This window comes from Chiroxiphia lanceolata, chromosome 2, assembly GCF_009829145.1.
Source record: "Chiroxiphia lanceolata isolate bChiLan1 chromosome 2, bChiLan1.pri, whole genome shotgun sequence".
NCBI classification, from domain to species: Eukaryota; Metazoa; Chordata; class Aves; order Passeriformes; family Pipridae; genus Chiroxiphia; species Chiroxiphia lanceolata.
Genome location: NC_045638.1, coordinates 110,348,778 through 110,376,098, shown reverse-complemented (window position 1 = coordinate 110,376,098; position 27,321 = coordinate 110,348,778). Strand labels below are relative to the sequence as shown.

The 27,321-nt window shown below is 39.3% G+C and overlaps 1 protein-coding gene across 22 annotated transcripts in view; it reads right to left on the bottom strand.

The window, feature by feature from the left end:
• Positions 1–18,153: 18,153 nt before the first annotated feature.
• The window catches only part of ROBO2 (roundabout guidance receptor 2), a 1,060,454-nt gene continuing 1,051,286 nt past the window's right edge, over positions 18,154–27,321 (bottom strand). For 20 of the 22 annotated variants that reach the window (XM_032678944.1, XM_032678942.1, XM_032678955.1 and 17 more), the window contains 2 exons: positions 25,633–25,833; positions 18,154–24,648 (listed from right to left, as the gene is read on the bottom strand). In XM_032678944.1, coding sequence (XP_032534835.1) covers positions 24,647–24,648; positions 25,633–25,833 — 203 coding nt within the window. In that variant the 3' untranslated portion in view covers positions 18,154–24,646. The remainder of the gene's footprint in view (positions 24,649–25,632; positions 25,834–27,321) is intronic. The other 2 variants (XM_032678959.1, XM_032678949.1) reach the window with 1 other exon arrangement.

Here is a 27,321-nt window from a genome sequence, read left to right as displayed (position 1 = left end):
TCACTATCCCAGGTGCTCTTTCGCCAGGTCAATTTGTGCAGCTCCAAGTAAGGCACAAATGTTTTCTGTCCACGCTGTTGCTCCATGATAAAGCCTACAGTCCTCATTCTTGGATGAGGATCTGATGGACAGATCCTGGTTGCATGTCAGGAAAAAACCTGAAAGTGCCCTTCACGCCCAGTTTTGTTTCAGAAGGAAACATTTGTTTGTTCCAATAGCTAACATTGCCCATTTATCAGAAAGCACAGGTCCGACCCAATCTTTCTTCTGGGCATACTGCACCACTGAGGATCCTTTCATTATTCAGTTACTAACTCCATCTAGGTTTATTTGCACATGTAGCTGTGCACTCTCACCAAAACAGGGACTAGTTACAGAAAGCTATATTCTCCTGTAGGGGAAACTTGCTATGCAAGCAGCATCCAGAGCAGTCCACTAGTCATTGAGGTATGCCTGCTCCCCAATTAAAGGTACAATGGGAATAGCTTGTTCCAGGAGGTTTCTGTGGTGTTACAACTACTCTGTGTGTTGATGACAAAGTTTTCTTCCCTGCTAATCCTAAATGCTATAAGTCTGTTTTTAAAATATTGACTAAGAAATTGTTAAGTGTTTTTAAATTGCGCCTTGCTCAGGTTGTAAAGGTGTTGCCTCTGGTTTTGGGCTCAAACTCTTTGGCTGATAAAATAAAGAAGATATGCAAGTATCACAGAGGTAGACAGAAAAACTCATTACAGAGTTAATTGCTAAATTGTCACAGAAACCTAACAGCACTTGTGCTCCTCTTTATAAAAGTGACTCTGAACAGAAGGTCTGTCATTCCATTTACCACCCCCTGTGAAAACACCTTTGGGTGCCAGGAAGAACAGTGCTCTATTTAGTTACTGCCACAGCCACCTCTCTCTCTCCCAGTGACTGAAATCACAGTGTCTTCTTCCAGAAGGGAAGGCCAGCACTGCCACTGGCAGAGCAGCTCTTCACACGTGCCCAGCCTGGAGGGATGCCTCCCCCAGGCAGCCAAGCAGGCCTGCTCTGTGGCTGTGATGCTGAAGAAGATGCCCAAAGAAACACACCAGACTGTCAAGCAACAGTGTTACATGGCTTGCAAATTAATAATAGGTTTTGCAGGGGGAACATCCTTTCAGTGGTTATTGAGGTCTGAGTTTAAATCAAGAGATAACTCACTCATTTAAACTTTTTTTCCTCAGAGCCATTTGTGGAAATGAATAACACCAATCCCACCTGACTCCTGCATGGAATATTTTAACCACGTGAACTCAGTTATATATCATGTACCTGATGCAATAGGCCCACCAGTTGCCACGAGCTTCATATTTGAGTGCCCTCCTCCAGCACACAGCAGCATGAGGAACCTACAGTGCAGCCACTACAGAGGAATGTATGATGTACGCTGAAGCATGGGTTTGGTGTGACTCTTACATAGCCATTCACTGCACTTCCACTAATCAGGCTGCATGAGGGGAAATTCAGTTGCCAGGAAGTCAACAAAAGTTATATTGGATTCAAAAGACCAGAAGAAATATGTTGCATATTTTCAGACTTTTAAGGTAGTTCGATATTCTCATTTTTTCCACTTTCATGTCACTCCTTATCTTTGCAGTCACACTAAAGAAGAGTATTTTGTTGACAAAATGGTTTCAAAGACTGTGCTAATAGCCTAAGCTCTTCTCTCCTTCTCTTCCAGGTGGTTGCTTTGGTTTCATGTGGCTCAGTGTGCTGCTGTTGTATTTGCCTTGCAGAGCAGCTTCAGATCCTTAATGCTTTCAGTGTGTTAGTCAGTTCTCTCATTGTTTCCCAATACACATAGATACATTGCCAGGGAAATGGAAATTTAAACAAGTCACAGGATTTCTGAAAAATAGATGAAATAAAAGTCACTTGCTGAAGTAAATCACATCCTGGCATCTTAATGTCTTGCAGTAATGAGAAAATTCAAAGTTATTTCTACTGACAATTGATCATACTACTACAGTCTTCATGAGAAACACTAGATAAAATGGCAAAATGTCATGTCCATCTGTTGAGAAAATACCTCCAAGGCAAATATAGCAGAAGATACCCTAAATCAATTGTCTGAAGCTTTTAATGAGATAAACTCAAGTCAGATTTGATGCTAAAATTAGATTGTTTATGCTACTTGGACTTCTGAAAACATTTAGCTTAAAACCAAAATCATCCAGTCTATTTCTCTCCTTTCCTCGCAAACAGATTTGTTCTGCTTGGATATGCCAACATGAAACAAAACTGGTACAGAAGGCAGCCACAAACAAAAGAAAAACTTCACACTCCACGGTGTTCTCGCTGCTGAAAACAAAACAAAGGTGTCATGAATAAAGAAAGGAACCTACAGCTGAATTGTTTTCTGCATATACTTTTTAAACATTTAAATAAGATTTTCAGACTCACACTGCTTTTGCCTAAAGTGTAGCAACTGAAGAAGAGCAACAAAAAAGGAGGTAAAACTGACCCACTTTGGGGTTCCACTGATTCCTACCCCTGAAGAAAAATGAGCACAGACACATAACGCCTCTTTGAAGTCAGACAAGCTGCTTTTTCCCTTGCTAAATGAGGTCACTTGTGACAGGATCAAGTGGCATCTGACACCCCCTGCACTGGCATAGGAACAGGTTAAGTGCACAGGGTGAGGGTACACAGTTTGTTCAGGTCCACACTTCAAGCTCATGTCGCGTAACCTATATCACGTGTGGATAACATTATTTAGTGTTTACATCAGTTTAAGGATAGGATAGGATAGGATAGAATAGGGTAGGAAAGGATAGGATAGGATACAAAATTAGATAGGCAAATGGCCAGGCAGAGATACTCAAAAACACCTGCAGCTAAATCCCACCCTGATCATTTTGTGGAAATCAATGTCTATAAGTATCTGAAGGGAGGGTGTCAAGAGGATGGATCCAGGCTCTGCTTGGAGGTGCTGAGCAATAGGACAAGAGGCAATGAGCAGAAACTGATGCACAGGAAGTTCCTCAACATGAGGAAGAATTTCTTTACTGTGCAGGTGACCAAGCACTGGAACAGATTGCCCAGAGAGGGTGTGGAGTCTCCCTCACTGGAGATATTCAAGAACCATCTGGTCACACTCCTGTGCAATGTGCTCTGGGGTGACCCTGCTTGAGCAAGGAAGTGAGACCTGGTGACCCACTGTGGTCCCTTCCAACCCTACCATTCTGTGATTCTGGTGAATATTGTATTTACTGTTGTGGGGCAGGGGAGAAGAAGAAAACTATGTGGGTCAGTCAGTGTGTCACACATAGATCTCTGATGGGAGTAACTGCACCCCAACTTCATCCAATTCTATGGCTATTGCAAATAGCCAAATTTAGTTTCTGCTCCTTCTAGCAGCTCTCATTCTTGCATTCCCATTGCAGTGCTACAACAGGGACAGAGAAACCTAACAAAAGGTTTCATGGGGGGTTAAATGCATACCTTACATTTATTATTGTTATCATATTTTCTTATGGCAGTCACCAGTCAGGTTCCGGGGCCACTGTGGTATAATCTGAATAGGCATAAAGAAAAAGTTGGCTAGGGATCTTCTGTTGAAAATGCAGTTTTGATTAAGAGTATTTAATACTTAAATCTTATTTAGAGGCAGGAGAATTCGGTTTAAACCAGAAAGTCTAGAACATGCTCAAGCAAAGTTAGAAACAGAGAGTTTCCAGTGCAAAATTGAAATCTCCTCACGTGATGTGAATGCTAAATATGTCAGACAAGACAGCAGAGCAAGAAAGCACACATTTGTAATCAGTTTGAAAAATAAAATATTTTCATGAAGAAGATTAGATAAAGACTAAGCCTGAAGACCTGTAACGATTTATTTTATCTGTAGGACTCTTAATGCAAAATCTTAAACGCCTTTATTCAGTAAATCATATTGAATCATACTAAATTGAAATTTTCAGTGTTTTCCTAAATTTTGTCAACACTCACTACATATATATGTGCATTTCTTCACAATGTATGATCTCACTTTCACTGAGATTACAGGAAAATGAAGCTCCAACCTTGTGCTTTGTGGCACTTGCTCTGTTAAATATAAAAATGTCTGTGCCATAAGAAATTTATCATTATTATGACTTCACCAAGAGAAAAAACATTATGATGGGAAAGTATTTTATTTAGAGCTGCCCTGAAACAGTTAAATTTGCGTCACAGTTATGCTTTTGGAGCAAAAAGAAGCCAGGCTGCTCCTATGGGCCTCAGTGCATCGTAAATGCTCAGCAGGGTCATTTGGTCGTGCTTGGATGGTGAGGCCACGATGAAGGCCATCCTATTGTTTTCGTCTCCACTCTAGCCAGCATGCCTGCCCTTCTGATTACAGACCTTACAGTAACTATTGCCACAAAAATAGAATATGGTTTTTCAGGCCCTGATCCACTGGAGCAATTTTCCCTCTTGCAGATCTTCCCACTGAAACCATCAGACCTAATCTAGTGACTGAAAGACATACTGAGAAATAGAGGCAACTGAATTCTTTATATCTGGTATTTTAGAAGACACTCAGAACACTGCAAGATCACTGCTAAAATAATGTTTACAAGGGAATTATTCCATGTAGCAGGGATTAGCAAAACCAGTGAAGGAAATAAACATACAGAAGAGAAGATAAAAATAAGTGCCTCCTAAGACACAAGTAGAACTACAAAAAAGCAGATGACAGTGCCTTGAACTTGGTTCCTTGCTAATCATGTGCATTTTAAGTGCTATAATTGGCTGGCTGCAAATCAGAAAAGAGTGGATGGTGGTTGCCAAGGTTTGTTGTTTTAATGGAAAAACACTGTAAAGAGATTTCAAACGGTGGTTCGCTGTACAGTCCCTTTTGTACAGAGTTGCTTTGTGAACATCTTGCAAAAGATAGCAATACATTTCATCTTTGAATCAGAACACTGGGAGAAATGCCAGGCTAGCCCAAACTGATTTGGTTACCTACAGCACTTCCAGCAGATGTCTTAACAGTGTAGATGCTGCTAAGATGCATATAAAGAACAGAATGTGAGTAGAATGCACATTAGTGAACAGTGAAAATAGCCCATTCCATAAAACTACATAAAAAGAACTGTTCAAAGGACATTGCTAGGATTGCTAACTGTAACACTAAAGTAGCAGCCTTTCCCTTTAAATTGAGTTCAGTGTCCCCTTCCAAACATCTCCAGAGCATCATTTGCTTTGTCCCCCCACTCCCCTTGGTGGCTTCCAAAACCTGGAGCTGATACCAGCCTTCGTTACCTAACCTCAATTTCTGTAAGTCCTGGTTTTCTGGTGCTTCTCTCACTTTTTGCCTTCCTCCTCCCACCTCTCTTCCCACTCAGGGACATGAGCCCCCGTTTTCCTTCTTCTGCCCTGGTTCCCCCAGTGGTTCCCTCTTTCGGAAAATTCAGCACTCTGTATGTCTTCAGAAACGTTTAGCTTGTTTACCCTGATAACAGCTGAGGCAGCCAACACACCCCATCACCTCAGGAAGAGCCAGTGGGTGAGACTAGTCCTTCTGTCCCTGCCAGCCCCTGTGGCAGGCAGCATCTAACTAGGTACAGCCTTTACCATGTTATCTTGAGGGACCTAAGAGAAGACCAGGTGTGTCTAATGTGGGCAGTATTTCCAAAATTTTTAGAAGACATATGTTGACAAACCTCTCAAGAGAAAATCTGGACTTTTTTGAGCAGGCTGAAGAAAGCAGCACTGATGACAAAACGTCACCCTCACTATCCCATGCACAACAGCACTCACACTGTTGAAGGCAGAGGTGATCAGATTTTATTTTTTGCAGTGGAAAGCAATCCCTTTTTTTCTGTGTCCTCTTTTCTTGAAATAGCATAACGCTTCTGCTATACTCCCCATCCTCCATCATCACTTGCATCGTGCTATGAACTCACAGCATGGGTTACTATCACCTGTACTGCAGGATCAAGTGTTTTAGCTGGCAAAGCAGCTGTCACTCTGGCCCATAGGAAAGGCATATGTGAGCAGCTGAGAATAACTGTGAGGACCCAGGTGCAATTAAATTCAGCTGTACTTATTCCTCACCTCCAAAGGACTGTGGTGCTTCTTTCGATGAAACTCCAGCAAAGGGCTGTGAGGAAGACCAGCACTGGGAAAGATGCTCTCCTTCCCCATCGCCCTTATGATGCCTTTGGTACCTCTCAGGGGTAAGGGAGGCTGCTGCAGGTCTCCTGGTGAGGGAGCAGGACTGGCTCTCTAGATGTCTCCCTCTCAGTTACTTGACGCGTTGTTGAAATTTCCCTAAGGAATCCAAGAAAAAATAAGTTGAAATGAAGTGCTATAAATGTGTAACAGCATCGAGTTTTATCAGGTAAAGACTGGGCATTTTGCATAGCCAAGGGGCTTTCTTCCTAAAGGATTTCAAAGTTCTTCTGTGAACAAAAGCAGTGGCAAAGTGCTGAAAAAAGGTTACATGTGTCTAAAATGTTGGCTTAGAGAACTTTGCTATAAGAGTTACTCCTGGCTCCCACTAAGATTCTAAATATACTATTCTTTGTGTCTAAATTTTACATATGTTCTTGTTAAAAAAAAAAGGTCACGCTGTGAGTTTGTTGCATTTTTACATTTCTGGATATGGTGGATTCCAGAGATGTAAATTTTTCTTTCAACATACTACCCACTATCACAATTTTTTGCCTGAAGAAACAACATCTATGGCTGTTTCCAGCTGATAGTTACAGATCAGTGCTGTTTGAACATCATTTGATCTACTGAGATGGCTCTAAGTGAAAAGAGTTGATGGTTTTGTGGAGTTCTAGTTGTCTGCTCCAGCTGAAAGCTAGTTGTCTGCTTCACTGGAGATATAAGCTGAAACAGCTGATCAAGACCGAGATCTTATTTGAATAGTTAAACACTGGCTTCATCTGAGCATTAACTAATTTGCATGGCAAAATTCCAATTTACCACCTATCACTTAAATGACAGCTTGTGAAACAGTAGTTCAGTATTCTTCACTTGCAGTGTTAGATTTCTATTCAAATCAGGAGAGGAAACATATGTGGAGTGTGTGCATTGGGGCAGTCATTGTAAAACACACACAGAATGCACACTTAACACCAAAAGCATTAGATATGGAATACAGAATATAAACACGGACATTATTCTGTTCCACACAAAAAAAACCCCCAGAACCCAAAAATAAAACAACAAATTCACAACAAACAACTTTTTGAATTTAACAGAAATAACAAACAATATGTTAAAATCTTCTTTTAATCTAATCCATAGGATCAGAGGCATGTGGAAAGTCTAAATTTGTTTCCTTGAGCATTATAGCAGCACTCCACTGACTTGTTCCTTAGACAAGACAAATGTGCCACACACAAAAAAAAAAAAAAAGAGGAAAGAAAAGAAAAAAAAAAAAAAAAGAAAAAAATGCAAAAAGATTGGTGCTTGGTTCCTTGATTTGGGGTAGCTAAAGCACCCGGTCATAGAAGAAGCTATTAGAGGTAATCCAAAATCTGCTGTTATGCATTGCCACGTCAATGTCACCCAGGTGTACAGGGCCCAGACACTGGATGAGATCTCCTATTTGAAAACATTATCTGTTTGGGGAGTATCTGAATCCATTACAAAGCCAGCATGATTTCAGTCTGTAAATTGATGGCTTAAAATAGGAGCAATTTTGGGAAGTGGGAGCAACGGTGACCGAAGAAGCACTGTTGCATTCAGACTATTACTGCAGAGCTGCTGGATGCCCCCTCTGAGGCCCACTCACAGCCAGGAGGGTCAGCATAAGTTTAGAAAAAGATGCATTTTTTATTAGAGGTTTTAATTTTTTTTTTTCTGTGGGATAATCTAGATATATTGCTACTCTGTTCCATATCAAGGTTAAACAATATAAACAAAATTCTCTCTGAAACAATCACACATTCTCACCACTGTCCCAAGTGCCTCTGCTGCCTCGTACGTCCTGTGCCTCCCACAAAGCACCTCAGTGTCGGGCTGCAAAGGTGTTCATGGTACAGCACGATTCTCACTGTATTTCAGACATGTGAGCTCAAGAAGAAACCTGCAGAGAATAATGATGTTTCAGCACTGTGGGGACACCATGGGAAGCCAAGCAGAGCAGTCAACAGGCTCCACAGAGCAGTGCAGACACCACCGTTCTGCATCACTTGGCCCCGAGGACAGGGAATTGCAGGTCCTGGATGCAGTTCCCAGTGCTGACGTGCCCAGTTCAGATCCCCAGTACAAGCCTCGGACACACTTTTACACCAAGGTAGCATGTCCCCTCTTTTGCATACAAGTCACAAGCATGGGGCTTTTTTTTTTATGTAGAAATAGATGCAGCTTTTCCCCAAACCAGATCCTAAGCATTAAAGCAATACCTCTCTGGTTGCTCTTGCAGGTGATTCTTCAGCACTAGCAGAAGCTCAGAATCCTGCAGGAGGTAGAAACAAAACCACTTTTTTTTTTTTTTTTTTTTTTTTTTTTTTTTTTGGAAAAGCCAAACAGGTATGAAAACTCTGTTGGTGATTTCCACATGAGAAACCAGAGACCTCCTGCTCTGAGAAGAACCACAGGTTTTTGTCAACATGCCCTGTGTGGCAGCCTCACTGAGTACTGCTGTGCTTGTGGGGGTTCTTCCCCCCAAGACTCACTCCTGGCCTGAGCACAGGGACCCAGGAGTTCTTGCCTTAGGATCATGGGTTAGCCAGGCAAGGATAAAACATCTCCTCCTGCCTTACAGTCCTCAGAGATGATGGATTGAACTCCTCTTGCTGCTGCTTCTAGTCCAGTCTGGCCCAATGGCCACAGAATCATTGAATGGTTTGGGTTGGAAGGGGCCTTGAGGACCCCGTCATGGGGAGGATAAACCAGCTTGCTCAGAGCCCCATCCATCCTGTCCTCGAACACTTCCACGAATGGGGCATCCACAGCCTTGCTGGACAACCTCCCCCTGTGATTCACAGTAAAGAATTCCTTTCTACTGCCTAATATTTCATACACAAAATGCTGAATTTGGCACTGTATTTATTTTGATGTGTGAACACTCCTCACCCCATTCACACAGGTAGATCATTATGAGGAACTGTGCAAGTATCCTGTGCTTGAACTGCTGCAGTAGGAAAATTCTACCCTGTGTGCGTGCTGGAATGTGTCTGATTCCAGTAATACATATATTAAAAAAAATTAAAAACACGTGTGAGAAGAAACGGTTCTTAAAGTCTGTGGTCACATTTCAGCCTTTCCATCCTTGTGAGACGCATTTGGAGAGGAAATTAAGAAACCAAAACCAAATACACACAGATGAGGGAAAAATGGGCTTAGATGTAAACACACGACCCCCAAAGAGCAGATGGAAAAAACGTACCATCCCTGTATTTGCCTCTGAATTTAACCATCACTTATGATTAAACAGGTAATCACAAAACCACACAAAAAGTGTGCCCTGTTGAGAAGCTCTTAATGCATCTGGAAGACACTTGTGTTCTGTAGGCTGTTTGCTTACAAAGAGAAACTGCTGGCTCTCCTGCCTTTTCCCAGAGGAGATGGGCATTTTGCCAGTGTTTCATTTTCAAGTGCCATTGTTCACCTAGGGCTTTAGCAAAAAAAAGCTTTTGCTTATTTATTACTAATCCTAGCCTAAGTAATGATCTTTTTAAATCCTTTTACATTTTAAAACAAATTTATCAGACAATGACACCAAACATAATGTTGCCCAAAACCTCTGGCATTTATTTTTTCATTTAATAGGTAATTCTATAATTTGCACATCCATGGACTGCTTTATTGGTTCATGAAACCTGCTTCTATGAGCTTTGCTTTGTCAAAATATAAATCTTGCATGGGTTGTGAGGGCTCTTTTCAGCATGTTTTTGTTAGTTATAGTCTTGACAACAGAGTAACAGAGAGGAACGGTTTTTATTGCATAATTTATCTGTGAGTCTTTATAAAATGCTGCTGTACTCATATATTAGAATGCATATTTTTAATAAGTAATAAATTACTTATAATATAATCTTCCTTTATCTTCACAGTTTGGTATAAATTCATACTGTAACCCTGACCAAAACCAGTTTGAGAGGCCCAGTGTTACCTGATCCCTCCATTTTGATGATTACTGCTCTATTATTGGTAAGTGATGCTGTGAATATCAGCTGGTTGCTTCTGTAACTTTGCTGGCCTTCCATACAGTGCTACCAGTCTGTAATCTACACTGTGAAACAATTTACCTGTCATTTCACTAGTTTAGCGTCAATAGAAAACACTTGCCAAGCAATTTGCAATACACACTTACGAAAAGCTTTTTGGACTTTTTGTAAGGCTTGGAATAAGACAATTGATGTAACAACAAATACCAGCAACAAATCCATCCATTCTTCAACTTCAGCTAGTGCAGCCCTCTAGAAAACAAATAGTCCAAAAGTTCTACTACCTACTTATATAAAAAGTTTTAGCAGATTATTTAAATACTTCATGGAAATGGAGATTTCCTTGTGAAATCTCTATGTTCCTAGTTAGCAGTGCCAGAAGACAAGAGCCCCCCAGAGATTATCAATGCAATTTTGTGGTTCCAGTCTACACAGAAACCATAATCTCATGCTGGAAAAGGGAGAATGAGAACACAGCAACTCCATGGTTTATTTTGTTTATCTTTGTACCAAGGAGACTTAACCTTTCAGCATCCAACCAGTGAAAATCAAAAGATGAAATATTTCCATAACTTAGAGAAATCGGCACAAACCCTACAGAATCTGTAAGGGGAGGCAGTGGGAGTGAAAAATACAGATCTGGCACATGGGACAAAGAGAATGAGATTCAGCTTTCTTGTTTCCAACAGCCCGACAGCCTCTTAGATCCCTCCAAAGCCAGGACCTTCTTGCCCTCCTCCAGGTTTGTCCTGGATGCCTCTCTGCAGTGCAAGGGAAAGAAAAAGCTGCTTGGAGCTATTTCGACCTTATCCAGCCTTAGAGGTAGAGGCAAAAGACACCAGAGAAGTTGATGGGGACTTGCAGAAGCCACTCTTTTTTCAGGAAAATCACAATGACTCTCCAAATCCTCAGCAAGGAGTAGGATTAAAACTAAACTTGGCATTTCCTGTCTCAGCATCAGGAGCTCAGATTGTCTTCCCCCCTCCCCAGGAGAAGTGAATGAGCAATCAGCACATAGGAACCTCATACAATTGACCTAAAGCCCTGTAGGTTGCCCATAACACCTCCTCTACCTGTGTGGCCCTGCTGATGGTCGTGGTACTGCCAAGAGACCTGAGTGTCCAATGGTCACCAGGCAAAATAAAAACTGTGCCCCAAAATGGGGTTAATTTGCCTGCTGATTTTCAAAAAATGTCAGATGATGAGAACAGTACTTTCAGCTGCACTTGAAATCACCTGGATTAAAATATGATCCTAATCTGTTCTCCTTTACAGTTAAACCAGTAGACTAAACCATACTGGTAAGGTATATTATCTTCACAAAAATTCACTTCCTTTTCAATTACATTTAATTTCCACTTCATCTTTCTCTTATATTTATTCCACAAACAAGCCATTGTGTTATTAATGATTCAGAGTTCCCCAAATCCATATGTTATGGATTTTATGTCAAAGAGGACTCATAATACTTTAATGAGGAAAAAGAACACTATTTTACTATACTCACATCTTGCACTACCCAGCCAATGGGCCTGAAAGCACTTTTAAATATTTCTGTAACAGTACCATGGAAATTACAAAAAAGCAATAGGTATTACCAGCTTGCTCTGCTCCTCACCCCTCAAAAAGATTGATGTTTTCCTGTTTACCTTTTTTTAAGAGCTAATATGTTTGTGGCAAATTGCTAATTCCTCTCTGATGGTTATACACCTATATATACGTGTAAGAAAATCCCTTAACATTTTCTAACAAGCAGAAATCAGGTGGATGATAAAACAGGGTTATCAGTCACATTAGCAGCCAAGTGAATTTGATTCTCCTTGTTTTTCTGAAGACATCAAGTTTCTATGTGCATTCTCAAAGGTTTAGCTATTCAAATATTAGAATGACATATTTAAAGTAGTGAATTCCACATTAGCAATGTAGATGGAGGAACGAATGATCTTGGAAAATTAGGTGGCGGAAAGACTGGTGTTGGAGAGTAGCATGAGAGTTGGAAATCCTAGACAAAGCAGAGAAAAAGGTTATTAGAGAGAAGTCAGAATGGGAAAAGCAAAAAAGATAAAGTCAGAAAAAGAGGGAAAAGCTGTGATAGAAATAAAGACTGTAAGTCGGAATAAAGAATCTGGGGAAAAGGTAAAGTGAAAAGACAAAGATAAGCAGAAAATAGAAACATTAAAATGTTCAGATAGAAGCATTTCAATGACACTAATTAATAAGAAATATGTTGTTATGTACAAAGTTGATGCTGTTTTTTCACAGAATAACTTACTGGGCCTGTTGCCCCCCAGCTCCCGGTTGTACTAATCACTTGTTGGTAGGTTAAGAGACCAAAGTGCCTATTTGTACCATTCAGGTTAAACTCTGTTATACACACAGAAACACATGCATAGAAAAGTGCTTCCATTTATGCTTATGAGATAAGAAATTTGTATAAATAAAAAAGTAAGACCGGGGAGGTGGAGAGGAGGGATAAGGGAAAAATGTCTGGGAAAAAAAAGGAGACATTCAAGAGACATCAATCTTGAAATTAGAAGCTCATTAATTCTCAGCTTATTTTCAGTCTTTGTGAAGATTTACCATATGTGACAGATACTCAGCTTCGGAGTCTGATTAGAACAGTTTTCCAACTACTAGAATCCTAAATTACCACCCAAAAGCCTCATCATTTTCAGCAAAGTTTGATGAACTGGTTACCCTTTAACAGCCGTGTTTGGTGCACTAAATTGCAGCTGGACTGCTATTTTTCTCATATCACTGCTGACAGATGAGCCTGATTATCATCCTAGATCCACCTTGCTCGTGCTCATTTGGACAACAAAGACAGCAACTGAACTGAAAGAAAATTCCGGGAAAAGTAATTGAAGACAAATTAAAAATTTCAATAGATTTTCCTGGAAATTTGCCCACAAAGCATATTGTTTACATATCCACCTCCATACAGAAGTTTGAAAGCATATCCCAGGATGCCTGCTGTTAATGTTTTAGCCCTGCCCTGGCCAGGTTTCTCACAAAGCTCCTGGATGCTCTAGGCCAAGATCAATTTGTCAGTGCCAGGTTGTATGATGATTTATGACCATAGCTGAGTGAGGATTCTGGCCATGTTCTGCCTCTCTCTAACCAGCTGTGTTGAACTCAAGTCATTCCAAATCCCTAACTGGCTACGTGGATGAATGCTTGGAGAGACTGAAGTTGTTTATTGAATTTCCAGGTACAACTTTTGCAGCTGAAGGGAAAATTTGGAAGAGAAAATATTAAAAAGCTGTTAAAAGCTGCATTGCACTGCAGTAAATATAACATATCACAGAGGGAGCTAGGCTTGTCTAGGAGAGGCAAAAATTCTCAAAGTCAGAATTTTATTTGGCCAGGTTTTTTGACATCACACTTGTTATCAAAGGAAGGAACCTCTGAACACGTACCCAATACACCTGTAAAAGTGGCAAAAAAACGTGGCTAAAAAGGTTATCTTAACAGGTCCATAAGTGTACCTGTAAACTATTCTGATCTGGGTGAACATTAGGCTCTGATTTTCCTTATCCAAACAGCATAGAAATCATGTACAGTCTGTAGAAGCAGATCAAAGAACAAAATCATATCTTTAACAAAAAAAAAATACGAAGGAAAACCAAGGGTAAGAAGATTAAGAATTTTAAAGGTCATAATAAAATAAAGATAATTATAAATGTTAGAGTCCAGATGGTAGACCATAAGAAATTTAAGAACAGTGGTGTTAAAAATGAATTACATTAATAAGGAAGGTCCAAGTGGCTTATATGAGCAGCATGGGATAGACATTGCACCCTGACTAAACTCCACCACTTATTGTTTGGGACCGCTCTAGGTAAGGTGCTGCTTAATGAGCATGAAAAGATAAAGATCAGATCCCGTCTGGAAGTGAATTAATGCCTGGATCAAGCTGTTTCTCTAAGGAAAACTTAATTTGTTTTTCTGAATAAGAAATTCCTTTATGGAGAGACATGAAAATTGACAAAAGTTCTATAAAGAGAAACAGGAAATACAGCTTCTTTTAGCAGCATTGACCAGTTGTTTTTGTTGTTGGTTTCTTTTTTCCAGTACAGCTATCCAGGAGCTTTATTAGCAGGATTATGCTGATAATTGGCTACATCTCAAGTAAGATGAACCTGACACTATTGTAGGGGAGTAGAAGAAAAAAAAAAAAAAAAGGAGGAATAGAGACAAAAACCCCCCCCATTATTAACATTTTCTTGATATCACAGAATCCACTAGCAGGTCAGAGTTGTAATAATTTCATTTCAGAATAATAAAATCAATGTTTAAGAATGATGAAACAACAGCTACCATGGCTGCTTCAGGTGTTATGATACCATTATAGCAAAGTAGCCTTATTATCCATTGTAGTTGTTCTTTGCATGTCTCGACCACCTGTGACAAGTGTCTCTGAAATCTGTGCAGAGACAAAACCTCAAATTAAATCTGACAAACACAGAAAGTGTCTTGAGCTAACTTGTCCTCCCTTTGCAGCTGCTCATTATGGAGTGACCTACTCTTTTTCGTGTCCTACAAGACTCACATCCCTGTAGATTGTGTTTATTGGAAGTTGATAGTTACAAGTGCTGACATTTGGCAGGTTTTATATACCATGGCATTAAAATCAGAAGAATCTGAGGAAGCCATTGTAAATAACATGAGAGAACCTTCCTAAACCTGTACACTGTACGAATGCAGAGGAAAATTTAGTTACTCTATTTTCAGAGGCTCTTTGTGTGCTCAATTCTCATTGTATGAGAGCTATTAGAAGTGCGAGCACATAACTGCAGATATAATGTCAAAGTCATCCACATTATAACAAGGTTTCAGATGCTCCATAATGAAGACTTCATCAGAGAGCGAAAATGATTGGCTCCCCTCTTGACGACTTTTACAAAAATCGTAAATGTATAAAGTTTGCCAGCTGGATTCATCTTCCTGTGCGCAGTCATTTATGAAGCTTTGAAATTTTAACCATTGGCAACAATGCTATATCTGAAAAAACTCCAAGAATATCTGTTCGATGACAAACAATGGTCTGCTAAATAGAGACATGCTGTCCTGACAGCTCCGCTTCAGCTTTACGGTTATGATATGTGCCAGCAAAAGCAGAGGAGACATTTTGTAGCATCATAAAACTGCTTCCAAAAATGAGCACCCTGCAGCTATTAGAAACTGCATGAGAATCACCAAATGTCAGCCTCATGCTCAACAACATTCAGTTTAATAAACGGATTTCAGAAAGTGAACAACATAAGATGCTTCAAAACACCCTTAAGACTACAATGAAAATATTGAGTGCTAGAGAAAAAAACCCCAGCTATTCACCATATAAAGAAAAAAAAAATGGAGAATTTTGTGTCTCCTTTTTGTTTCCTGGGACCAATTAAGAGCATTCTGTCATTATTATTGTCAGCACTAGGAATAGTTTACGAACAATAATCAATTCACTGACACATCCTAATACTGATAGTCAGAGGCCTGCACTGAAAACAGTCCCACATTGTTCTGACAGTTAACATCAGGTTTGTTTCTCAAATTTTCTTTTCTGAGAAAATATTTAAATTTATCCAAATCTAAAGAAAAAAAATGGCCCGTGGGCGAAAGGAGTATTTCTGTGTACCAGAAACATAATGTGCAAAGAACTGTCTGGAAAAACAAAGAATTTTTTTTTTGTCCTGAAAACCGTTGTTGAAATATTGCATGTCCTCATATTCTCTCCTCACTTTGCTTTGCTTCTCCTTGCCCTCCACTCCCATGGCTGCTCCAGCTCTGAGTGTGACTGACTGGGTGAGGCAAGAGGTGCCAGGCAGGTACAAAGACCCCTGTGCCAAACCAAAGATTTCCTGGCTTACGCCACACAGAGACCAAAATCAAGGAAACCCCAAGTATTCACTAAAGGATGCCAAGTTTACCTGGCTTCTGCTAACTTTTTTTTTTTTTTCCCAAGAGTGCTGCTACTGCTATAAAGGCATGTAAGATGTACTTGTCCCACAAAAGTCCATCTATTGGTCCGAGCAAGAATTCCTGATTAGAGCAACTCAGGTTCAAAGTGAAATTTCTTCACCCAGACAACTTACCAGGAATATTACAAAATGCTGTAATTCTATGAACCAATTAATTAAAGAAAAAGTAGTTGTACAAGTACTAAAAGGTTTTACCCTCAGATAGATTACAAGGCTGCTTACCAGATCTCAGAGGTCCAATACTTTTACTGTTAGTTTCCAATTATCTAATTGACATCAGTTTCTATGAAAATCATGCCTCCTAAATCCCTCAATGAAATCAAAAGTGTAACACATCGGCAATTGAAAGTCAAAATTGGTATATGTTCTCTTTCATGGGCCTGGAGGAGACTGCAAAGAATATGAAAATATGCAAAGGATTGTTCTTTGAATATTCTTAGCTAGTGATAAGTGCTTGTGAAAACACTTGGGATTTGGGTAACCCCCAAAAGATCAAAAAGAACATATGGACTGTGATAGAAGGGAATTCAAAGCCCCATGTTTGGAAACATGTTTTTATGTACTCTGAAGTTCACGTAGAGAAAATCAGAATATGTTTGCATGTCCCAGGGCTGTAAGGTACACAGAACAGAAAGGCAATCCTCTGATGGGCAGAACTCTTCTAATACACTACAAAGATTGCCCTGGGAACTAATATTTCATCTTGATTAAAGAAAAGACTAAAATTTGACCACAGATTTCACCAGACCCGAGATTTTATTTGCAGGTTGTCACAACTTTGGATGTCTTAAGGTGCACTTCTGTGCTGCCATTAATACCTGAGCACTGACACAGGGAACCGCGTGTGGCACAGCAGACACGGGGTGCGACACACGGCCCGAATCTTTCTGCAGCTGTGATCATTCCCCCCCTGAGTTTCTCACGCTCTGCACACAGGGCTGAACCACTCAAATCAAGACTCATCAATGGCTCTCCCTCAGTTACAAATGCTCTAAAGGCACCCAATGACCTAGTTTAAACTTAAAATTCATATTCTGCATAGATCAAATATAAAGTGAACTTCTATAAATCCCTAAGTGTGACATGTCTAAGACAGCTTTATGGGCAAAGAAGGACAGAAATTGAAAAGCCTCATTATATGCCTAACAACAAGGTAGCAATATGTAGATGAAGTTTGTGCCTGATGGGAAAAGAGAAGGAAGAAGGGGGTGGGGAGGCTGAAGCTAGTTTGAAGCCTGTGACACCAGAGTAAATACGAAAGATTTATTTATCAGTATCTGCAATTCACTGGGAGATTTGGGGGACTGGGGAAGGAACAGGAGAGAAAGGTTTATTTTAAATACAAACTGGATTGGGTGCCTGTCATTTTAAGATTGGGAGCAGGGGAGACAGGTCTGCAGTAGCTTGGGAGAAGAAAGTGTTTCAGGCAATTGGTGAATAATTGTACTGTGCTATGCCACATCTCTTTCTATTAAACCTCAGATAGCCAAATCTGTTTCCTAATTGTTTTTGTGTTTCTCAGTTTTCTTTTGTCTTGCATAGGAGTAGGTAATTTCTATGCCATCAATATCTCATTAAGGGGCCTGGGATCTGAAATGCCTTGTTTTGTTTTTAATTTTGTTTTCCAGGCTTTTTGCTACATTTTATGACATGGCATTTTTTGTTTGCTTGTTGCGGTCCATTTATTCTCTGGCATTCCCTTTCCCTGGGTTATAGCTTTATTTGTTTCTCTGCCTGTTGGCACTCGAGGTGTATGTAAATTACTGTTGCATGCTTCACCATCACTACCTATTGCTCTTCATTTCCCATAATGACATTCTCATCTGAATGCTGGTACCTGCTTAGGTTGTACACGTGTAAAAAATAACTTCAAGTCATCCATGAGGTCTTTCTTATTTTTTTTACTCTCTTTCCTATTGCTTTTTGCCTCAGACTTGTGTTCATGAGGTAAGGAGTAGAGCTGCACGCTTTTTCCTAGGGCAAAATCCTGCTGCCACTTGTGCAAGTAGAAGCTTAGAGGAAAAAAGGAAGGGCATTCACACAAATAGCTAATCAAAGGGTTTTTAATGATACTCATTAGGAAAGAAATTCATTAACAAGCCAGCACAGAACATTCCCTGAAGGGAGAGTGATGTTATTGGTCACATCAAAGTCCCCACCTGACTAACACCTTTATTGCTGTTCATAGTAAGGCCAAGTTAGCAGCAAAATCAGTTGCATTCAGTTCCTGCCAAGGAAAAAGTCAGCAAAGCATGGTCATGGAAACTGGATCAATTCTCTTTTGCTAATAAGAATGGCTTTTCAACTTCTCACAGCGATGTACAGTTTAGCATCCACCACTGATGCTTTTGAATTCACACAATTTTACATTTCCTACCATTCATTCTTTTCCCCTGCTCTTTCTCTCTCTTTTATTTGGATACCTCTGACTGTGTCCAAACCAGTGCCCATGGTAGTGGTACAGTCCCACAGCAGCACAAAATTCAGCTGGATGGATGCCAGTGCCCCTTTTTGAACAGAAGCCTGCAGAAGGCAACCTCACTGCAAGGCACCGCTGCAGGCCCACCAGAGCTTACCCCCACTACTCAGGATAGACGCAACCTCTGAGCATCAGAGCCATTTCCAGCTGGCAGGCAAAAAAACTGCCTTCTTTTTTATGCTCACACCATTACTTACCTATAAAAGGGACTCTTATTTTTTTGCCAACTCATTCCTAGAGATTAGTATCGGTATCTTGGGACACTCATTTGCTCTGTAAAAATTAGGTTTTTAAATAGACTGAAGCAGAAATCTCACTTTTATTGCACTGCCCTGATACAGTAGAGACCAGTTATTAGAACAAATTGTAGCAAGCTGCTTCCTGGTTGTTATACCCACATAATTACTACAGGCTGCTACATGAAACCCTGCTTCACTCTTATGCTTAGAGGCGAGATCTCCATTTTGCAAGGACAGAGCAAGTTCTATTATGCATTTTACTGCCAAAGGAGGTCAATTAACTTTAATTGGTTCTAATTAGCACTTGCTCAAGCTGTTATATTCTTTACCTGCATCCGAGTGGCTCTCCAAGTGCTGCACAATGGATTCCTGCTTATGAACACAAAGGAGAATTACTAATGGCATCCTCGAAGGCAAAAGATGCACTGATCAGCATAAATGGGGAACAAATATCAGCACAAATAGTAGCAGGCCTTTTTAGAAAAAAAAAAAACCAACAACCACAAACATTTCATCCCCATCTGGCTTTGATCAATTGAATTGAATGCAACTGTGCACCTTGTTGTTTAAAGTTAGAACAATGAAAGTACACAAATGCAATTATTCTCTACCATAACTTCTTTACACCTGAAAGATAAATACTGGAAAATGCAGCGGGTAAAGGGGTGGAGGGAGAGTGTAGCAGGTCGGAAAAAACCCAAATAGATCATTTCAATGGTAGCAAAAACAAAATGCCAAGAAAAAACAAAAAAAATCACCAAGAGTACATCTGAAATGCTCTATTTTCTAGGATTTTTGAGGGTTGTTTTAAAAGATCTGTTTAAGTGAAAAGTTTAGTTTTGCTTTTGTTTGTTTGTTTGTTTTGTTTGTTTGGGGTTTTTTTCCCATTCTGCTGCAGCAAGAGGAACAACCTCACTTGCATAAATGTCACTGTAAGCCATTTGAATCCTCAGGATGTGGCGAGAAGCTGGCACTGAACTCAGGATTGTCTGCGACAGACTGAGTGCCAGAAGAGATGCTGCAACTCTGAGCTGTGCTCTAGGAACTTCTTTGCTGCTGTGGTCCTGCTGGATGTAGCTACACAGTTAAACAAACTCAGGCTAGAGAGGAATCTAGTCCTCACACCAAGAGTAGAACTCAGAGCTGGCTCTCCCCAGATTACCAGTCCACCTTCACAGCACACAGGCATGGCCCTACTTCTCCTCCAGGTCCCATGACATATCTCTGAGTCCTATCTGTTATTTTGGGTGAGGAGTGCTGGCAGGCAAGGGTCAGTCCTAAAGAGAAGCAGGGAACATGCTACATACAGCAGAGTTTGGTAGCACTGTTCTGCTGTTTTCCACTGCTCAGCACTGAGATCGTGGCAGGACTGGGCAGGATGTCCCAAAATGTGAGACATGGCCTGACTAAATGGTCCCTGTGCAAACCACCACAGTGCTTAACTCATCAAAGACCTTCCCTGCCCTGAAAATCTCCGTCCTCAGGGAAGTGACCTGCCTCTACACACGGGGTGCCTGGGATCTACTGAAACCCACCATGCTTGGATTAACCACATATTTCAAACAAAGCACCAGAGTTAGTGTCCCAAGGATCTAGGCCTCTATGGACTTTGGATAATTTGTTTTGGTATGGAAACCAAAAGCAATGGAGTTTATGCATATAACTGTATCATTCAAAATTACATGTGAAACTGTGGTGGACTCAGCTGATTCTAAGCCAGTGTATGTGTTCCCTATTTTAGTAGTACTTTTTGCCATTTTCCTGCTATTTGAATGTACCTCCTAAACAAAATGTCTGTTGCCCACATGGTTTTCAAAAATAATTTATTTTTTTAGCTAATGTGTTCCAGAGAGAGGGAACACAAAACATGTGTTAAAAAACAAAAATGAAATTAAAAAATCCTCCCCTCGGCAAACAAGTTCCCCATAATCATTACAAAAGAAGGCCAGCTTTTTTTCTTCCTACTTCCCCTGCTAAATCTTCACAAGGCCATTAATCATAAAAAAACCCAAACTGCATATATTGAAGATAAGTCAAAGGAGCTGCCAGTATTTTTGTTTTTAAAAAAAGTTCCTGCCAAAATCTCCCCCAGCCCGATTACCTTTCCTCTGTCAGTTGTGAGGGCTCTTTCTCAGCCCTTTTCTCCTGGCTGGAAATGTATGGACTGAGGCAAGCATAAACCAGCATATAGTTATTTCAAACAGTCATGTCTTCCTTTTGCACTGGTGTATAGTTAAATTAATACACTTAAAACATTCCATGCACCTTATTTTTTTTTGTACTTTTCCCAAGGAACGATGTTTCTGTTGCATTTCAGGTGACAACCAAAAGGTATTCAAAAGGTTTACTGACTTGGAAAGGACTTGAAAAATAAAAAAAAAATAACAAAACCAAGAAATGTCTGTTCTTTGCATCACTGAAATGGCTGCCTATACAGCAATACACCACTGAAGCACATGTAACCATTTATTATTTAGTCCTTCAGCAAAGACTGAGAAAAAATTGACCTGGCATCTCTTTGCCATTTGGGGATGTTCTGTACTGGATTGGCAGAAGCTCCACCAGTACAAAACCCCAATTCCAAGGGTTCAGGCCCAGGGAATGCAGGTTTTACACATCCACTGCTTTATGGGCCTTAAGCGAAGTAAGCTGAGCACTTGGGTCCTTGCTGGACATCAAGAGAGCACGTGTACAAACGGAGGATGTTTGCTAGAATAGCTGGAGCAGTGTAATTACCCTGGTCCAGCTATTCCCAGTATAGACAGGACATTAAACAGAAACCCCTATGACAGGCAATGTTTACCACTGGCCTATTTATAACACTCTTAGCTTAGTTTGAAAACCAGCACATAAAACGTTCCTTGTCACCTGTAAGTGGACAGTGATGATTATAGCTCAGTCTATGTTATTATTGCCTGATTTTCCCAGTTTGGCTTTTCACATATTGACTCCTTACTCAAGGTCTTTTAACATAGATTTGAAATGTGAATATGTTTTATTTTTTTCCCCAGTAAATATACAATACACACTTCAACAGTACTAATAACCAACTTCTTATGCCAATTAAACTTTGCTGCACTAACAATACCAATGAAACACATTAAGAGGTCATACTTTTTCGTGAACAAACTGTAGCCAATAAACAGTTTTTTTAAAAAAAACAAATTAAAAAACAATTCTAAGTGCTGCCACAACATCCCTTTTCTTTAAACACATTATTCACAATAAATGTTTTCATTTTTTTTTTAAAAAAGAAGAATACTTCTTTTAAAATAGTAAATTAAATGGCATTTTAAAAAATATGTACTGTGGTTCATTGGAAGTACACTGTATAGAAAAGAGAGAGAGAAAAAAAAAGAAGAGACATCACCTGTAAGATAATGGAGACACTTTGCCATACACAACAACACCTTATGTAATATTTTAAGCAAATTATTAATGAACAAAAATGTACAGAAGCAGATGGACAAGTTAGTGAATATCATGGTACTGCACAGCTTTAATACTGACACACATTTACTTTCCAGTGGAAGAGATAAAACACATATTTGAAAGTAATTGGGATGGCTTTATCAACCTCTAATGATACTGAATTTTCAATAGAATATAGTTAGTAAGGTGTTCCACCAAAGCTCAGCACAAGCTTTTGGATTAAAGGAAAAAAATCAATCTGTGACTGAGTTAAACATTTTCCAGAGAATTAAATTTGAATTGTACTCTGAATAGTCATCGCTTTATATGATAATATCAAAATAAAACCGAATATGTGTAATTATGATGCATTCTTTATCTTACTTGAACATTTTTAAGCACTGTTCTTAACTGTAGTGTTTTAACACGCAGGAAAATGACATATACTCATTGGTCACATATATAAATAAATTCATACATTTTTTTCTCAATATTTTTTGTTTATAACCTGCTAAATAACACATCTTGACTTAAGGAAGTTAACTAGCTTTTTTTAAATACTCAGTAGTGCTGAGTTATAGTTGATGGCTGTAGTGTTTTATCTTATCATGGAACAAGTTAATGAAATGAAAAGCAACACATATTCAGCATTGTAATTTACTTTTCTAAAATTCTGCCATTACTAAAAGTGTTCTTAATACTGGTGAGCTCCAAGGCAATATATAAAACAACATAGACTGGTTATATGAAAAACGTATTCAATGGAAACTTATGTTCATGGTCAGATAACTAACAGAAATAAGCTGTAAGATTTAATATTTAAATTAAGCATCAAAGTAATGGGTGGGCTATCCACATATAATATTCTAAGAAAAGCTTGACAATTTACTCATTCAGATTTGAGAAGTACAGAAGATTTGGACAAAGTCATGAAAATTAATGAGGAGACAGGATGCTGTCATTAATGTCCACTTACAGAGTCTGGTTTATTCAAAAAGTGTATAAACGTGTTATTTCCTCATCATAGTAGGGTTTGAAGTCACTCACTAAAACACAGGTCAAAGATTTTCTTTGCTTGTATCCAGCTTTTGGATGTAGTGTATTGCCAGAAATATATTTAATGCAAGTCAAAAGTAGTCTGACTGTTGCTTCCCTTCCAAACACTAAACACTTTACTACAAATTTAGTGGATCCAACTTCAACTCTTGCAGACTTCAAGTAACAGAACAGAAAGGGTTGTGTAGACTGCATCAAAACAATTAATGTCATGAATTTCAGTGGTGCAGCTCTATCTTCTATTCTACTATACATGTATTGGAAAGATGAAATAAGATACTCCGACATTTCAATTTTTTGGAAGCAGCCTGAATATGTCTTAACAATAAATTGCATTCTTAACTTCTTGGTGGGTATTCCTTGCGTTTATATTGTTTTTTTTTCTCCTGGAAAATCTCTGTCTTACATTTTGGGCTGGAGAAATTAATGGTAATAATTCTTTTAAAACTGCAATACAAAAACAGCTTTAGTGAAACACCTTAAGTTCTTTTGTTTGTAGCAAGGTTTGTTTTTCTTCCCCTTTACTTAGTGGCATGGGATGGCTAAAAACAGATATTAAGGGCATCATTCTAGTGAAAGGGTCAAGGCCATCTCATGCTACCTTTAATTTTCATATTCGCCCTTTAACCTCACACTTCCAACTTCTGACCCCTTCTTAAATAGGAAGAGCAACCATGTTGCTTTCTTTTAAAAGATTTAAATCTGTCTCTAATGTCTTCACTGACATCAGTTTTGCCTGTCACTTTCTCATTTCTACACCCCAATGGAAAACCACCTAACATACTCCTTTACATCCAGCATTATCCAAAGTAGCTTACAGGACGTAAATCTTCTCCACACATTCAGTCTCTTTTTTTTCTTCATGTCATGAGGAGTAGAGTTTTGTGCTTATCACCAAATAAAATTGCAGTGCAAACTTTAAACATAAAAGTTACACAATTAAAAGTTAATATATGGCACCACAGCCTATTAATTCACATATAGTACAACAGACCAGTAAAAACAGACATGAATATGAACATAGCTAAAAAGAAGGTGAGCTTGCATAGCAATGCAACAAAAGAAATTATATACAGAAGGAAATCCTTTTCATCCTGGAGGGTGATTTTTTTTTTCTTTCTTTTTTATATACTCCTGACAAGGAATAGTTTAAGGTGGATGGTGTATTAAAGAGAAGAACACAAGTAAAGAATCTGTGGGATATGTGTGGCTGTGTGTCTTTACATTGCATTTACAGTTCTTTTAATAGTACATAAATAAAGAAAATGTTCATTGCACTGTTTAGTGTCATCACTTCCATGAGTTCAGACCTGATGGTCCATCAGAGCAGCTTGCAATGTGTCTTCTCAACTACTCTACAGAGAGAAACAAAAAGAGAAAGAAGTTGTAATAAGAGAAAAAAAAAAACCACAAAACAAAGCCTATGGTAATATTACTGCAGTACAGGATGAATATTCAATAGGTTGTGTGAAGAGAGTTAATTGCTTCTAAGATGAAAAGCGGTGGATGCTAAAATTCAGCACTCACCAACACCATATCTGAGACTGCACATTCCAGGGTTTGTGGATCCCCTCTTACAAGCTTCTGGGCAGTAACTGTCAGGAGGTACTGAGGGTTTGACTGCAGCCATAGGATGCAGACATGCCAACAGCCCCAACTCCTTTTATCAGTAAACATACCAGTATGCCCGAGCTTGCTGGGATGTTGATGTTCTACTTCAAACACCAGAGTGAAACCTTTGGGTATCTGGTACTGCCATCACATACACAGCATCAACACAAACTTTAACGGACATCGAGTGATAACAGAAAAAAGTTTGGGAAATAATTTCCCTGTCCTGGGGTGCTGAGGAAAAGAGTTGAGATATGCAACTCAAAAAACTGGGCTACACAATCAAGAAAAGAAGACCTCCATCTAAAAGAATACTGCTCATCAGGTGACAGGAAGTTAAGAAGGCGGCATCACCATGACCAAAAAAATCAGCACCCTTTTCATTCACTCTGAGAAAAAACGGTCAGTGGCATTTCCAAGACAAGCACGTTACACTTTGCCAAGAAAATTCCTAATTACTAAAATTTCTCTTCAGTTTTCTCTGTGCTTCACTAGCATTACACACTGAAAGACATACTGTGTAGATAACACTGGCATGGCTTACACATATTGGAACTGGTCCAAACCAAAGAAGAACACAATTTATTTATCACCTCAGATGGTAGAAATATCTGGGTAAAATTTAACCTGATTATCACACACAACTTCCTACTCTCTTCACAGAAGACCTGTAATTTTTCTCTTTTTGTCTAGTTGAGAGTTTTAACTGTAGCTAGAGATAAACTTACATAATTCACCAGTAAACTGTCCTTGACTGTTTGATCCCACATAGCCTATATCGAGAAGGTCACTGGCATTGCGTTGGTGACCTCCTCGCAAGACTTCACCTTTTCTAGGTCCAGTCGATCCTTTAGAAGAAGATGTTCCTGAAGAGCTGTGGCCACCAGGGGATGGGAAGTTGGGTTTACTATATGGTACGAGTGCCTCTTCTAGAAAAGCAAAACAAAACCAAAACAAAGTAAATACCAGCGAATTCCTAGAAATAAGAATAAACAAGCTATTCATTTATGGATATCATATTCATTCCTGCCCTCATGAATCTGTCTTTCATCTTGCTTTTTATGGTACGACAATTTTACCTAGGAAAATACACAACTAAGAGTTGTGTCTCAAGGATGGAGAAGCCAGCATGAATTTATTCTTGTTTCCTTGTAAACTCATAAGTCAGATTGTATTAATTATAAAAAGTCTAGATTCATTATGAAGTAATAGATCATGAATCATAGATACTTTAATAAGAATAGATGCACATGCAATTTCCAAAACAACGCAGCTATGATTAGATTTTTGCTTCAAGCCCACATGAATGTGCTTTTTCCTTTTCTTTAGTTTAAATAATGGCAACATTACCTCAATCAGTTTAGATAAAGAACTACAATATCAGCTAATTTAATTAGCTTCCAGCAACTCAGTAATTTCTAATGATGCAAAGTACACTAACAATTTTTTTTAACTAGTGGTGAATCACATTGGAAAATATTATATTATACATAGGAGTTGTAATATTTGGGCTGAATAAATCATCCTGCAGCTTGTTTCATGTTCCATTATGAGCAAAAGGCTTACTTTTGCTCACTTAGCTTCTTTTCCTGTGAAGACCTGTAATAATGAACTGCTTGCAAGAGCGGATTAATAGCAATAAAGCATAAGACTGCATGTCTTCATATAGCATGAAGTGAAACAAGACATCACTTCTGATTAGAGTTTCCAGGAGATATTGTTGTAATAATCCCGACCTAAGAAGCAAAACAGCAGCACTGATTTAGCACTGAAATAGAAGCACTGTTTTATTTCTTTGCTGTGTATGATCCCTTCTTGCCATCTCAGAAGCTGAAGAAAGAGATCTTCCTAAATATAGTTTGGTTCAAGAAAGAATATAAGTATATATCCTTAACCTCAAACACAGCAATTGGCCCTTCTGAAATCGGTGGGATATCTCCTGCCTGAATCTTACTTTTTTTTTTTTCAAGTGGATCTAGGCCAAAAGGGTTTTCTTTATTTTGCTTTTCCCATTGTCTTCACTCTTAAACAACCCGATGAGGAGAAATGGACTTTTCTTTGACAGAGGGCAGGAACACAGACGGAAAAGTAGGTGGGGATGATTGGAAAGAAAGAGGAGATAAAAATGCTTTGATTCACGAGCTTGAAGCCTTAGCAAAGGCTGCAGCAGAGGCACAATTAACTTAAGAGAAATGCTAAATGAGAATGAATTTGTGGAAGAAACACAGGATTTCATTCTTTGTGCCTGCTGCCACAAGTGAGTAGAACATGGGGATTCCCCATGTGATCTGCTATTGAACAGAGCCTGTTTGCAAGGTAAATCTGTTGCAGAGAAAGGCAGGCAGCTGAATTCTTTCCCTGCCAAAGTATCTCACTCTGGCCCTGCCCAAGGGACCAGAATATTTGTGCTGGGGGAC